General features: G+C 59.0%; 1 protein-coding gene across 22 annotated transcripts in view; it reads right to left on the bottom strand.

The window, feature by feature from the left end:
- The window catches only part of CTBP2 (C-terminal binding protein 2), a 166,066-nt gene that overhangs the window by 3,564 nt on the left and 147,854 nt on the right, over positions 1-14,648 (bottom strand). For all 22 annotated transcript variants that reach the window (XM_070573211.1, XM_070573768.1, XM_070574063.1 and 19 more), the window contains 6 exons: positions 11,615-11,769; positions 11,100-11,244; positions 5,414-5,620; positions 1,731-1,945; positions 1,117-1,247; positions 417-544 (listed from right to left, as the gene is read on the bottom strand). In XM_070573211.1, coding sequence (XP_070429312.1) covers positions 417-544; positions 1,117-1,247; positions 1,731-1,945; positions 5,414-5,620; positions 11,100-11,244; positions 11,615-11,769 — 981 coding nt within the window. The remainder of the gene's footprint in view (positions 1-416; positions 545-1,116; positions 1,248-1,730; positions 1,946-5,413; positions 5,621-11,099; positions 11,245-11,614; positions 11,770-14,648) is intronic.

Below are 14,648 nucleotides of genomic sequence, written 5' to 3'. Positions count from 1 at the left end.
GCTGCTACTGAGGGAAGTAAGTTCCAATGTTTGTACTGATGGAAGTCTTGTTGTAAAGTCTCTCCCGCTGTAAGAAAATGGGCCGGCCCTTGGATTTTCGTAAAAGGTGAAATGTCCCAGGCTCAACACTGAGCTCTTTGACACTGGCCTTCAGCCAGAAGAGAAAGGAGCCCCGCTTCTGCCCCCTCTGGGGGTCACTCTCCACAGCTGGCAAGACTCACCTTGGGTGATAGAAGATGGAATTGGTTTCTACTGAAATTTAGTTCGGGGCTTGCATAAACAGGGCCCAACTCATTCAAAATTTAATCAACGTGACCCCTAGAAACTATTTCTGCCCGTGCTGAGCCCCTGGACCCGTGTTCATGTGTCCGGCCCCGCTCAGAGGCAGCTGCCCTTCGGCAGGCCAGCGCACTCACCTGTGATTGCCCGGCGGATCTCGGTGGCAGCTGCCTCCCTCATCTCTAGCGAAGCTTGCTCACTATACCAGGCTGTGTGGGGTGTACAAATGAGATTCGGTGCATCTTTCAAGGGGCCCTGAGCAAAGCTAGATAAATGTACAAAAACACAGTAAATGAGAAACGTGGAATGCACACCATTACTCATCAAAAGGGAGCTAGCTCTTGGCCATGTGGAATATAGGCTACACACAGATAAAATCGAGGGGCATTTTGTAGTGTATTTGCGAAAGGTTGGGGGTTTAAGAACATACTTATTAAAACTGTTCTGTAATTATAATGTCAGGAGTAATCAGGGCCTCAGAAGGAACAATTCTACAGAGGGCCGGCCTGCCTGCCTGCAACCAGAGTAACAGTCCAGGGTACAGAGGAAGCCCACTCGCCTGCAGACCACACCGCCATGCCCACCCCGACCCCAGTGTTCTGCCTCTCCACTTTCTGATCAGCTTTGGGGACCTTCTGGCCCTTTTACAGTTAATGAGCCTACAGCACAGCCCTTAGAAGAACGGATGCTATAAACTTTGTCTCCAGTTTCCTACCCAGGCCCTGCTTCTCTGGGAAAGTGCCTCATGTTCAAAGCGTGGGACAGGTGTGGAAGCTGGCCCTGGCAACTCCCAGGAGGAGCTGGGGCTGCAAACATTTGGCGGCCTGCCAGACCTACCTGAAAGGCTCTGACTCATGCACGTCGAGGGCCGCCCCTCGTATCCTGCCTTCCTTTAGGGCTTGGGCTAAGGCTTTCTCATCGACCAGTCCGCCGCGGGCTGCGTTCACTAGGAACGCTCCTTGCCTCATCTGTGGGGGGAAGGAAGGCTGGTTAAATAGATGCCATGGCCTCGGGGACGCCCGTAGCGAGCTTTAAAGAAGAAAGCCACGGACCAGAGGCAGTCTGTTGGTCTGGCTGTTCGATGCGTGTGCGGCAGTTCTCGGGGGAAAGGAGTGTGGGGTCTCAGCGACAGCTGGAGGCCAGGGACCAGCTTCTGCTGATCCTGAGAGAGGCCACAAGGCAGGAGGTTGGCGCTGTGACCTGTCACCTACCTACTGCTTCTGGGAGGCCAGGCTTGATTAGAACAGGCCCCTGCTGGGTCCTGGGCCAGCTCCTGTCCCTCCCTGCTCAACACGGCCCATCCCACGGAGGGGCGCCTCACCTAGCTCCATGCTTGACGTCTCTCAGGGGACTTTCCTCCCTGATTGCTGGTGTGTCCGCGGACCGTTTCCACCCGCCCCCTTCATTCTGATAGAAGTTTCCAGGCTCTGAGGGCACCGATTTCAAATTACCTGCTTTATGGTAAAGTCATTGATGAGGTGGTGGTTATGTTCGTTGAGATTACAGTGCAAGGAGACGCAGTCGCTCTGATACAGTAAGTCCTGCAGGGTGTAGACCCTCTGCACGCCCAGGGACCGCTCTATCCCATCCTGCAAGTAGGGGTCATAAAATATGACGCTGAATCCAAAGGCCTTGGCTCGAACGGCAACCGCCTGCCCCGTGCGACCTGTGCAGAGAGAGAGTGTCCAGGTGAGTGAGTCCCCGGCCTCTCCTGCCGGCGCTCGGCACTCCCATGTTGGGGCCTTGAATGGTGCCCCAGCCTTGCTGCCGCCATCACTTCTGCGACCTGGCACCTGGGCTTGCTGTCCCACTGGCAGTTGGACCGATCAGAGGAACCACGTGCCTGGAGCCTGCTGACGCCCGAGGCCAGCTCTTCTCCCCAGGCCACTGGGGCCGAAGCGAAGCCGAGCTTCCTGGGTGAGGACTGCAGTGTTTGTTGTCTGGATGGGCCACAAGTTGTTTTTTCTAAGTTCCTAGTACGTACATTTTCAAACATAAACACAACTAGAGAATGATCTAGTGAGCTCCACGAGCCCTCCCCAGCTTCACCCATCACCAGTATTCCCCCATTTGTAATTCCCTCTCCTCCCCTACTTTTTTTGTCTACACGGCAGGCTGCTTAACCTGAGCTTCATGTCTTTATTGCTCTCCGTGTCTAACAGGGAAGCTCTCCTGCCTAGTTACTGCTGGGTTTGCTCCTAGAAAGGGTAAAACGATCAAAACTGACCCCTGCAGTTTGGTCTGAGCACCATTCGGTGTGGGAAATTGCTGCGGTGGAGAGGTGGGGTCGTGGGGCTGTCAGGCTACCTCTCGGGTGAGCAGGCCATGCCCTGGGCCTCTCTCCAGCCTGCAGCCCGGGCCTCCGGCAAGTTAGAAACCGACGCACCTAACAGGAGCTGAAAGCCCCGACTCCCGAGCGGCCTGCTCATTTGCACAGACCCATCAATCCTCACGGACAGCTTCTCTCGCTTCCCGGGGCAGTTTTCAGCTTGAAAACAAAATGGTGTGAGTGATGCTTGAATGGGGTGATCTGGGAAGAGCACAGAATAAATCTCTGTTTAAAACCACTGCCCAAATGTGCTAGGGGAGAGACGAGCACATGGGAAGACGCACCTTCCCAAAGAGGATGCCTGTGAGAGTGACTGTCCCCGCCCCTGCTGACCTGTGATCTAACTGGGCAGGACAGAGACGGCTGCTGTGGTCTGAAGGCAAAGGTTTAATAAGGCCATTCTGACCAAGAGCACAGCCGCAGGGTAATCGGTGGGCCATCATTCCCATGTCATGCCTTTTCAATGTCACCACTTGGACACAGCGAAACTAGAGGCACACACCCCAAAAGAGCGGCAGAGGAGCCGGCGCGATGAATGGTGGCAGGATGGAGGGCAGAGCGGCAGCGACGACCCCCTCAATGATGTGCTGGAAATATGGGACCCTATCAGGGGGCCTCCGGGAGCTCACACTCAACACGATCATGCCTCCCCTCCCCCCATTTCAACGGCCCTCAGCCGCCTTGCTTTCCTCCACATCCTCACACCCTCTAACTCGAGACGGGGCCTCCCAGCTGCGGCTCCAGGGGCTTGAGGTGCCAAGCCCAGATTTCAGCACAGAAGTTCTGACTCTGCTGGGGCCTTACTTCCTGGGGGCATCACAAACCCTAATCTCCTCACTGGCTTCTGCTTTGGCCATGAGGTTTTCCTGACTAAATATTACAAGATCTAATTACTTAATTCTGTTACTGACTTGATCAAAACCCAGCCTTGCAGAGGGAGAACCCAATTATCTTGCCTCTACCGTTTTTTTAAAATACTGTTAGCATTGGCTGGCTTTCCCTTCAAATTTTTGTCCATGTTCCCAACCCGGAGGCTGTGCTGGAGCACTATCCCACCACCAGCAGGGGCCTTCCCCGACAGGCCCCTCCACTGCGGCGTGGGCTCGGCCCACCCCCGGGGTCTGCCGCTGCTCCTCAGGGCCCCAGGCAAGAGAGCGCTTTCAGCCCTAACAGACAGGGTGGTGGCTAGGCTGCCTGTGACCGTGCCTCCTCCCGTCTGAGTTCTGGAAGGCTAGGGAGAGACCTGAAAAGGCAGCAAGGAGACAACACAATCAGTGCGTATGGGGATCTGAGACTGCAGCAGTGCTTGGCTTACGGTCTCCAGCAAACAGGGTTTGAAACCCCGGGACTGGCCTCAGGAGACTGGTAAGCGCCTCCAAAAGATGGGTGGCAAAGGGCACAGCCAAAGAAACTCCGGTAAGAACTTGCCATGATGGCTGCAGTCAGAAGCCACAGAAACAGGTGTTCTGCCAGTGAGGGTGCCAGCATGTGTGGGCCCCTCACAACTTGAGGCTCTGCAACCCGCCCAGAGCCCACCCGAGGGCCCCACCTCTGCAGCGGCTTACGGTGGTGTGAAGTCCTAAGAACCACCTCTGAGAGCCACTTCCCAGAGGGAGGGAAGCCAGGCGGGCGCCAGCAGAGGGCGCTGCAGCTCTCACAGCGCAGCTGCATTTCTTAGTCATTTGCAGACTCCTCTGTAAATAGTTCTAACAGAAAAGCTTCCTGAGCGTGATCACCCCCGATACCTGGGTTCTCCACTCGGACCCCAGGTGCTGGAAAGATGTGCACTCCTGGAGGAGACCCAGCTCCTCCTGCCTCGTTCAAGCTGGCACCCAGGCCCCCAGAGCAGGGACTTGCGGGGTGAGGAGTCCTGACCCTCAGGTTTCTGGGAACACGGAGCTCTGAGCTAAGGGCTGAGTGACAGCTTGGGGGACGTTCCGGAAGCTAGGCCCAGTCCTTACTACCCACCCATGTGCTTCTCACGCCTTCTTTGAGTCCTAAGAGGCAGCCATGTATCACTTCAATCCCAATTTACATCTTGGGAAACTGAGGCAGACAAAAGTCAAGTAACATCCTCAAGGCCACAGGGCCAGCAGGTGGGGGTTGAGGTCCGCGCAGTGGAGGCCCTACTCAAGCCTGTATGCTGCCAACAGCCGTGCATCAGGTGGCCTTCCATGATGGCTGGCCCGCTCCTGGAAACCTGCCCCAGGCCCTCCCAGGGCCACCAGCTGTGTCCCACCTTGGACAACAGCTGACTGACTCCAGGAAGACCTCTTCCTGTCCCCATTCGCAGGGAAGCTTTCCAAGCTAATGACCTGAGCCTGTACCTTCTGGCTCAAAATCCTTCAGTGCCTCGCCCACTGCCCAGGGCTCCGCTCACTTGCCAGCCCCTATTCGAACCCCAAGCCTGCTCGTTTCTCCGCATGGCCCCTCTGGACAGCCTGTGCCCTGCACCCTCTCCCTCTGCCCAGGGCAGTCAGCAGGCACAGCCCTCCTGCTGTGTCCTCTCTACCCAGCCACATCAGAGCTGTTCTTCCAGAAGTAGCCTAGCTGTTACCTCTGGGGAAGTTCTCTGATCAGTCTTGACCTCTGACCTCCCACCCCATGCAGCTTGCCGGGATGGGGGGCACTGGCTCTCCTCTGGCTGACAGAGGATTCCTCTCACAGGCACCACAGCAATGAACCTCAACTCCAGGGGCCGGGCCAGTGCTGGGCCCTTTCAGGGCAGGGCTGGATATGCCTCTCCCAAGGGGTCCCTGGCCAGCCCTGGTGGTGTGGGGGATGGGGCGGGACAGCCGCACGTACCAAAGCCAATGAGGCCCAGGGTCTCCCCACGGATGCGGGCTGCTCCCGAGGCAACCTCCCGGATCTGCTCGACGCTCTGCACCCGCGTGCCTTCCCGCAGCGCCTGGTACAGCCACGTGTTCCGCCGGTACAGATTGAGGATGTGGCAGATGGTGGAATCGGCTGTCTCTTCCACTGCCGCGGACGGGATGTTGCACACGGCGATCCCTGGAAAGGACAAGGGCAAGGCCCCGTGATGAGGACCCTCCAGTTCTGGGGGAAGCTCCAGGGCTCCCAGTCCAGCTGGGGGATGGGGAAGGCAGAATTGGCCATTGAGCCACTAACTGGGTGTGCGGCCCTGGGCAGGTCAGGTCTCTGAGGCCTGCTTGTCACCTAGGGGACAGAGGCCTTCTGGCTCTACTGCTCAGCGCCCTCTAGCCCCCACGTCATCCCCAGCGAGGCCTTTCATCCGGGGCTTGCCTCACCCCAGCCCAGCTCCTGGTGGTCTGAGTTGGGGTGTGCGCAGCTTTCTCCCGGCTCCCGTGACCCCTCATCCTGGGGTCTGTCTCAGGGAAGTGAGCAGTGGGCAGCTGGAGGGGTGAAGCGGCCAGCTCTGACCACTGTCCACAGCCAGTGCCGAGAAGCTGGAAACCTGTCACAGTGCCCAGCTCCGGTCCCCTTGTTCTGAGAGCGGGCGCAGAGCAACAGGAAGCCGGTGTGCAGGCCCCTTCCTGCCGGGCCGTGGGGTCCAGAAGAGCAGAGACTCTTCACAGCAGCCCCTCCAGGATCCTCCTCCTGGGGCTGGGCGGGGGTAATGGAGACCGACTTTCTGTTTTATGGTATTTTAAGAGTCTAATGTAATGAACGCATTATTACTTGTTTCAAAATAACGTTAGACAACAGAATTAGAACTCAACCCCTCCACCTCACCATGGGCCCTGGTCACCATCCTGCTCTGGCAGAAGGAAAGCAGAGCGGACAGGGCGCCGGGCCTGCTTTGTGACAGAGCTGTGGGGGCTGAGAGCAGCTCAGCTCCGCGTGAGGAACAGAGATGAGGCCAAGAGTCTCCCAGCCTGGGGGGCCCACGGCAAGGGGCTGCAGGGGGAACTACCCCAAGTCTCAGGCAGGAAGGGCCCGGCCATTGACCCTCCTTGGTGGGAGGGTGTTTTGGGGAAGGAATGCGAACATTTGCCAGACCTGGAAAGGGCATAGACATGCAGAGAGCCAGGCCAGGAACAGCCCTTCTCTGCTGCCCCACAGGCCTGGATCCAGCCCCCTCCCCCTGGCGAGGACGGGGATGCAGCAGAGAGCAGAGGGGCCTCACCAGGGATGGGGGTCTGCGGTGGCGGGGCAAAGGAAGAAGCCAGGCTGGGGTCTGCCAGGCAAGCAGATCACTGAGGAGGGGCACAGGTGTCTGGGCAGCATGTCGCTCAGCTCAAACGGCTCCCTCTTAATCCTGGGTTTGGGACCCCAGGAGGGACAACACCCAGGGACGAAAGCCTGGGCCACCTGTAAGGCAGCCCTGCAGTCCCCTATGTCCTCCAGCTGGGGGACGGGGGCACGGTGTACCATGGCAATTGAGGCTCCACTGAATGGGAAACAGGACCACCCATGCTGAGCACCCCCTTTGTAGCACCTGTGTCGCCACCCCATGAGGGCTGCCCCGAGGTCCGGGGTCTCAGTGAGCCCCTCAGGAGGACACACAGCTCAGAGTGTGAAAGCAGCCATGAGCACATCGTTCCACCCACCCCACGCGGCCACAGCCACCTTGCAGGAGACAATTGTTTAACTGAGATCTGGGCTGGCAGACTTCCCACAAGCTAGAAATCAGGAATCTTGCAGAACACCCACAACATGGCCTACTTCATTGGAAATAACCAAGCATAAAACTCGGGCTGGGCTAGAGACCACGGCATTACTGCAGTTTGGACGGAGGCAGAGGCCAGAGGTTGAAGAAAATCTTCTGGCAGTTGGGGACAATTTTCATTCCTCTGAGGGGTTCCATTTATTCTGGCTAAAGCCCAGTGGGAAGGTCCAGCTGAGTACGGACCCTCTGCTGCAGCTCAGCCAACTACCCGGGCCCAGGGGACTGGCCACACCTTGGCAGACAAGAAGAGAGGAGGCTGGATGTGAGAATCTGCAGGAAGACGTGAGATAAGGCACGCCATCACCCGACCCGGGGAGGGGGGGCGGTGGACACCTCTCAGCCTTCACACCACAACTCTGAAACGTAGCTACTTGGCTCCAGTGCCTGTATGGTGAGCCTAAGGCCAAGAACTAGGAGAGTGTGCATGGGCTTGGGTGGGACCAAGGACTGGGAGAGTGTGCACGGGCTTAGGTGGGACCAATGACCAGGAGAGTGTACACGGGCGTGGGTGGGACCAAGGACCAGGAGAGTGTGTGCACGGGCTTGGATGGGACCAAGGACCGGGAGAGTGTGCACGGGCTTAGGTGGGACCAATGACCGGGAGAGTGTACACGGGCCTGGGTGGGACCAATGACCGGGAGAGTGTACACGGGCCTGGGTGGGACCAAGGACCGGGAGTGTGTGCACGGGCTTGGATGGGACCAAGGACCGGGAGAGTGTGCATGGGAGTGGGAGAGTGTGCACGGGCCTGGGTGGGACCAAGGACTGGAAGGAGGTGCTGCTGGCATTGGCTGGTCCATCCTGCCTGGATAGCATCGGTGCCTTCCTCCCAAAACTCCATAACCCGATGGCCCTCTTGAAGCAGAACTTTCTAAACCATTCTTCAGGTCCCTGGGTGTGGTCTGCCTTCAGGGTGATTCTCCAAATTTCATTAGGACCAGCTTCTAGCACTCACAGAGCAAGACCACCAGCCTCCATGGACCCCAAGGCCTGAGCCCAAGAGCTGAGCTGCTTTTTCTCTCACTGTCAATACTTTCACTCTTTGCTGTAACCCCTTCTGAACCGGACCAGACTGGAAATCAGACCAACGAGCTTGCTAGGAGGGCAGGCAGAGTGACAGCAGGTGTGCTCGGGCCCTGGGCCTCCAGCACCCTCCCAAGGCCCTGCTCCTCCGTGGCTCCTGGGGAGACACTGCAGACGGGAAGAATCCCTCTACCAGCTCCAGGTCCTGTCCCCTCCACCAGGCAGGTCAAACGGTCGTTTCCCAAGCCTCGCCCTGCTCTGAACACAAAGCATGGACTTTCGCTCATCATCTCCGGGCTGGAGGTGGGAGCCCAGGGCCCCTGGAGGGCTCCTGAAGGGGCTCCAGTGTGTGCTGGAGAGGGAGCTGCTCTGCAGGCATGGAACCCGGGCCCGGACAGGAACCCCCTGCACCGTTCCCCAGGAGGGGCCCTCTGTCCCGCCCTCACTACAGAAGCTCTGCTGCCCGGACGATCGGTACAGGGCATTTGGAGACAAAGGGCGCCTGGACAAAGGCCTACTTTCCTTCTCCAGATCCCAACATTGAAAACTGCCCTTCAAAGTGCCCAGCAGATGTCTCCCAGGCAGCTCCCTTATGAGACTGGGCCAGGACCAATGGACACACCACTGCTGCCACCCCTGACATCTTTCACACCTGTGGGCCCTGGCCGTCTTCGGTGGGCTGCAGGACGCTGGGATCACACCCTTTCCCCCAGGGGCTCCTGGCCAAGTGCAGCCACAGGGCTGAGTGAGCTGAGCTCTGCTGTTTTTTAGGGAAATGAGATTCTGCTCCCAGCCCACCACTGTCTGCTCGGTGAGCTGCTGCAACTGAAGAAACGGGAAGTTTCACTCCCGAGAACCTCCCGTCTCTCCCTGGAAAGGAGTGGCTGGTTCCCGTCAAGGAGACTCAGCACGAACAGCTCACGCGACGCCGGGCTGCGGTGCTGCCAGGAGCCGGGTGGCGAGGGGCAGGCGCGCGAAGGGAAGCACATGGGAGCCCCTCGCCCCTTACGCCATAGTCTCTGTCACTGCTCAGACTTGGGATCACAGTGCTTCCAAGAGCACAGAGAACATTTGTTTTCAAACAAAAATAACTCTTGTTGGTGCCACGAAAAAAAACGGAAAATTTTAGTTTATATTAGACATTCTTCTGAAGATTCACATCCTCCCAAGTTTCTTTGTTGCAACAAAGAGGGGCTCTGAGTGACGCTGAGGCTGGAAGCAAAGGCCCGGGGCGGACGCGGGCGGCCACCACTTCCCCAGACCCGCAAGTGAGTCTGGAATCTGATGCCCAGATGATGATGGCTCATCCGCGGCCGAGTGACTCCCTGAAAAACCAGGTTCAATCTTTTGCACCACGTGCTGCCCAGCTCCCCACTTGCAGCAGGGGAGGGAAGAAGGGGTCCTGGGGGGAGCAGCTGCCTCTGCCTTTGGGATGCAACTGTGGGACAGGCACCTGCCGCATCCGCACTCCCAGACCACCTGTCACTTTGTAGATCGCCCAGTGCCAGTACGAAGAGTCAGACCAGATTCAGCCCCTCTCAGGCTCCACCATGATCAGGCCCCCTCTGCCCTGCTCCCGGTCCCCAAGACTCACCCTGTAGGTCAGGAATCTGGGTGCTGCCCCCAGTTCAAGCGGGGGAACTGACAACTAACGCAAACCTCAGACCCTCACTCAAAACCCTAGGCCAGGACCTCGGGAGAGGAGGCTGGAGCCCACTGGGGTTTCCATGGCTGAAAAGCGCAGGGGGGCATCCGTGGGCTGCGGCCAGACTATGAGATGCTGGCTGCTCCTGCTCAGATGTGACACCAGGCATCCATGTGTCCACCCTGTCCCCTGAGCACAGGGGCCTCAGTGGGGGCTGAGAAGCTGACTCAGGGTGGAGGGGGGCTGGAGGATGGATCACCGGCCCATGCACCAGGCCAGGCTGCCGTTAGGCCCATCAGGGCCTCAACACAGTCCAAAGGTTGGCAGGCTGTGAGGCCTGGGCTCCTAGCTGTTTTGAGGTACCCCTCAGCAGCCTCCTGGCTTTGGGTACCTCAGTGCTCACCAGGCAGGGCAGAGCCCCAGACACCCGGATGCAGGGCTGGCATGGTTCAAAGACAGAGCAAGGGGAGTGACCAGAGGGGCTTGTCTGGCCAGACCTTCTTGGGCCCTCCAAGACAGCAGGGCAGCCCAGGGCCCCTGTTCCCAGTGCTCAGCTCCTGGAACCTCTGCAAACGCTCCGAGCACATGGAGTCCACACCAGTAGCAGCAACAGGGAGGCCACCACACCGAGGCCCTCCCTCAGGGCGCAGGTGGCTAGGGCTGCGGAAAGCAGCCAGGAGCCTTGCCTGTCGGTGTGCATCTGCTGCCCTGCTTCTCTTTGGACCTCATGGCAGAGGCTGGGCAGGAGCAGCTGGGCAGTGGTCCACCCGCATTGGCCCTGACCTGGGCGGGCACGTTCCCAGGTGGACAGCAGCCCTCGGAAACGGCTCCATCCCAGGACGGGAGGAGACCCAGAAATGGAGCCCTCCTCCCCCGGAGCCCTGAGCTGTGCACCCAGCGTGGGTATTTTAGTGATGGGTCCCAGCTAGCCAACAGTATCGTGTGGCCACTGCCACGGTCCCCTCTGCAGGGAAGGGCCCACAGCTCATTTGGCTTTGGAGTCCTTCCCATGTGAGGCAGCCCCACCTGGCCAGCACAGGCACTAAGGGGGCCTCCTAACCCAGAAGGCACCCTTCCACCTCTGGATTTGGGAGTGTGCCTGGCAAGGGTCTCTCTGACCAGCCTCTCTGCCATCTTGTCGCGTGAGCCAGTCCCTCTGGCCGTGCACTCACCGAGCTCGCCGGCAGCCTTGATGTCGACGTTGTCGTAGCCGCTGCCTATCCGCACAATGACTCTCAGGGCCTTGAACTTCTCCAGGTCCTCCCTGGTGAGGGTGATGGTGTGGTACATCATGGCGCCCACAGCTTCATTTAACACCTGCGACAGGGTGAGCAGAGTACAGGTTGGAGGCCCCCCATCACCCCCAAACCCACAGCAGAGGATTTCGGTAGGAAAATGCCCAGCTAGGACATGGTCTAGGTGCGACAGCACCCCCTGGATGAGTGGCTTCTAGTTGTGCTTTAGGGGCCTGCTCGTGATTCTGGGTGACACAGTGGAGTCGGGGGATGGGACAGGGAGGTCCGAGGAGGTGACGTTGGGGGGAAGTGAGAAGGACTAGCCAGGGGGAGATCTGAGGGTGGAAACAGGAGGAAACCCGTCAGGAGGGTGGAGCATGTGCTCGCTGAATGCCAGCTGCTGCCACCTGACCTGGGGGTACTTGCCCTGCGGGGCAGGGTGGGGGGCCAACCTTCTCGTGGATCTCCTGAGTGGACTGTGCATCACAGAAGGCCACAGTGGCCAGGTCCTTCAGAATCGGCATCTCCACGGTGCAGTCTCTGCCGTCAAGCAGCGCCACCAGGGGGCGGGGGTGCAGGGGGCCGTTCATGATCTGGGGGCGGATACCTGCAATGAGGGAGGTGGACTCGGTGAGCGGGCCGAGTGGCCTGTCCCACACACCATGGGACCACACAATGAGCAGCCAGGTTGCCTCCACCTGCAGGGGCTCCCAGTGAGGAGCCTCCGCCCCACCCCGATCCCCACACCTGTCAGGTCTGCAGGACTCCAACTGTCGCCACAGCTCCGTCCCTATTCCCCAGGCTGACAGTTAACCTGTGAAGTGATGAGGGGTCTACCCTCCCACCCTGGCTCCCCTGGGCTCAAAGGTTACTCTGGAACCACTGGAGAAGGATTCTGGGACAAGCTAAGGAGACCGAGAGGGACTGCAGAAGGTAAGATGCTGTTTGTCGGGCCTATTGGGGAGGGGGTTCCAGGTGGGGACCTGGGCCTCGACCAGTGACCTCATACGTAGCTAATAGGAGCCACCGTGGAGCTAACTCCATTGCCATGTGGAACCCGGGCCTAGCAATCTGTTTGCGCCCACAACTGCCACTGCCACCAGGGACAGCACGGTGGCCATCTGCCTGGCCCTGGACCACGACCAAGGCCCAGAGACTTCAGGGCACACGAGGGGGCCAGGCCCACAGTTCCCCCAAGGCTGGAATGGAGTCCTCCTCTCAGCCCCTCTGCTGGGCCTCCCTGCCTCCACCTGGCACTAGCTACCCCTCCAAACAAACAGAAGAGGGAGGGACACGTCACGGTGCCTGCACTCTGCGGGAGCTGCCTGGAGAAACCCCTGGTGGAAACAAGCGCTCCGGGCACAGCTCGCAGCCGCTCTCGCCTGGGCTAGTCTGAGGTGGTGGAGAAGGTGGGCGCGAAGTCAGGCGGCCTGTTCGGGACTCAGGAGAACAAACGAATTTCTCAAAGGGCCACAGAGCAAGCGGTGCTCATCAGGTACCAGGACCAGAGGGGGCATCCATTCTGGTGCTGCCCGACAAAGGATAACTGCACCCACAGCTGCAGGGGCACAGGGCAGGGTTGGTCCTCCCTACACGCTGCCAAGGGCAGACCCTCTAGCTGTTCCACACAGACCAGCGCAGCAGCCTGCAGGATGCACAAGAGGGCGGTGCCACAGCCTCCAACCCAATGAGGGAGGATAGCCTGCCCTCCGCCACGTGGACACACCACGAGGTGCAGGCACAGGGCGGATGCACCAGCCTAGGAGGCAGAAAGGAGCCCCAGGTTCTTCCTTCTCGATGAAAGAGAAGCAGCATTTTCTCCATCAAAACCATTCCCTTCAAACTCAGACACCAGAAGGTCTTGGATTTTGTAGCCTCTCCTGACTGCCTGCCCCAGTGCCGAATCACCACGACCCACCTCCTGGCCTCATGAGAACTATCCTTGGGCTTCAGGAGGGCCCACAACACTGAGATGGCCAAGAGGGGCAACTTCTGCTTTCTCGTCGAATCAGAAATCTTTAGCATCAGAGATGAGAAGCAAGAACCAGACAGTTCGCTGCGTTCAGATGTCGGTACTCTGATCATGGCTGCTGCACCAGGGCCCGGCTCAGCCCATTCAGTTTCCTTCCTCCCACACACAATCTACTTGTCTTCTTCTATGGTGGTCATCTGGGCCACCGGGCTCGATGGGGCTCCCATGGCCCCTGCCAGGAGCGTGTGATATTCCTGGGACCAGCCTGTGGGCCTGGCCCTCAGGGCCCGCCTGTGACCACAAGGCAGTGGGCACAGGCTCCAGCAGACAAAGCAGGAGCCGTCTGCCCAGGCCACACTCATCTGCGTAGCCTCTGCCTCTCAGCCCAGGACCACACGAAAGGGGTCCTCTCCTGGCAGCCTGAAATGGCCACCTAGGGGGCCGGTCGGGGCCCCAGACGTGTGAGGGAGGCCCCTACCTGACCACCAGGACTCATTACCCAACTAGTCGCCCACTTGAGTAAGAAGCTGCAAGAGGAAATCCTGGGTGGAGCTGCATCCACGTTCCTGATCGCACTGCACACAGTGGGGGAGGACGGCCCTGCAGTGCCAACATGATGGCTGCACAGCAGCCTCTGCCCGGGATGCTGCTCCACTGCCACAGCTGCAGCAGCACAGGACAAGCAGCTCTTTGAACATGGAGCACAGAAAAGGCTTTTGTCCTGGCTTCAGAAGAATGGGATGGAGTGGCTGGGGGCACAGGCGACCTCTGGATGGCTTTCTCTCCATCCTGGGCTCACAAGTGACCATGGTCCCTCCCAGCCTGAGAGGCAGCTGAACTCCTACTCGCTTCTCAAGACCAGGATCCCCAAAGCAGGGCATCCAAGTGAAGCTGAGCCCCAACATCCTGTCACGGGAGGGAACAGGGGCTCCCCCAACCCCCACGTCCTTCCCAGCCCTTGACCCACACAGCACGCATCCATTTGTTATTGGGGGGCCAGTGAGCCCCCTACTAGTGTTCCTCTTGGCCCAACTAGCAGTTCCATCCCATGAGAGGCTGAGGTGAGTATACGCAAACCGAGAGACGGGTCCCCCAAAGACCAAGGGTGACATCTTCAGACAGGACCCCTGGAGACCCCCCCGTTTTCCCCCACTCAGCAGAGAGGGAAGGCAAGGAGCAGTAATTTATGTAGAGTCCTACACACTCTCATTTCCCTCGAGACAGCACAACTATCCCCTTTAACAGATGAGGAAACTGAGGCACAGAGTGTAAAGTACCCCACTGGAGAAAGCAGCTGGAAGGTGGGGCAGCTGATGCCAACTTGGAGTCCACACACTAAAGCTCCTACCTCTGCCCTGCCTCTCTGCCAAGAAAATGGGGAGATGGACGAACCCCAAAGGGCCCATGCTCCTCCAAAGATTCTTCCTCCCCTCCCACTCCTACTACGAAGCCCAGGGTCAGACTCCCGTGGGACCCCCTGACCTGACTCCCGGGGGTGGTGCCAGGAGGGTTAA

This window comes from Equus przewalskii, chromosome 1 (genome assembly GCF_037783145.1).
Source record: "Equus przewalskii isolate Varuska chromosome 1, EquPr2, whole genome shotgun sequence".
NCBI classification, from domain to species: domain Eukaryota; kingdom Metazoa; phylum Chordata; class Mammalia; order Perissodactyla; family Equidae; genus Equus; species Equus przewalskii.
This window is presented reverse-complemented; position numbering and strand designations above follow the sequence as displayed.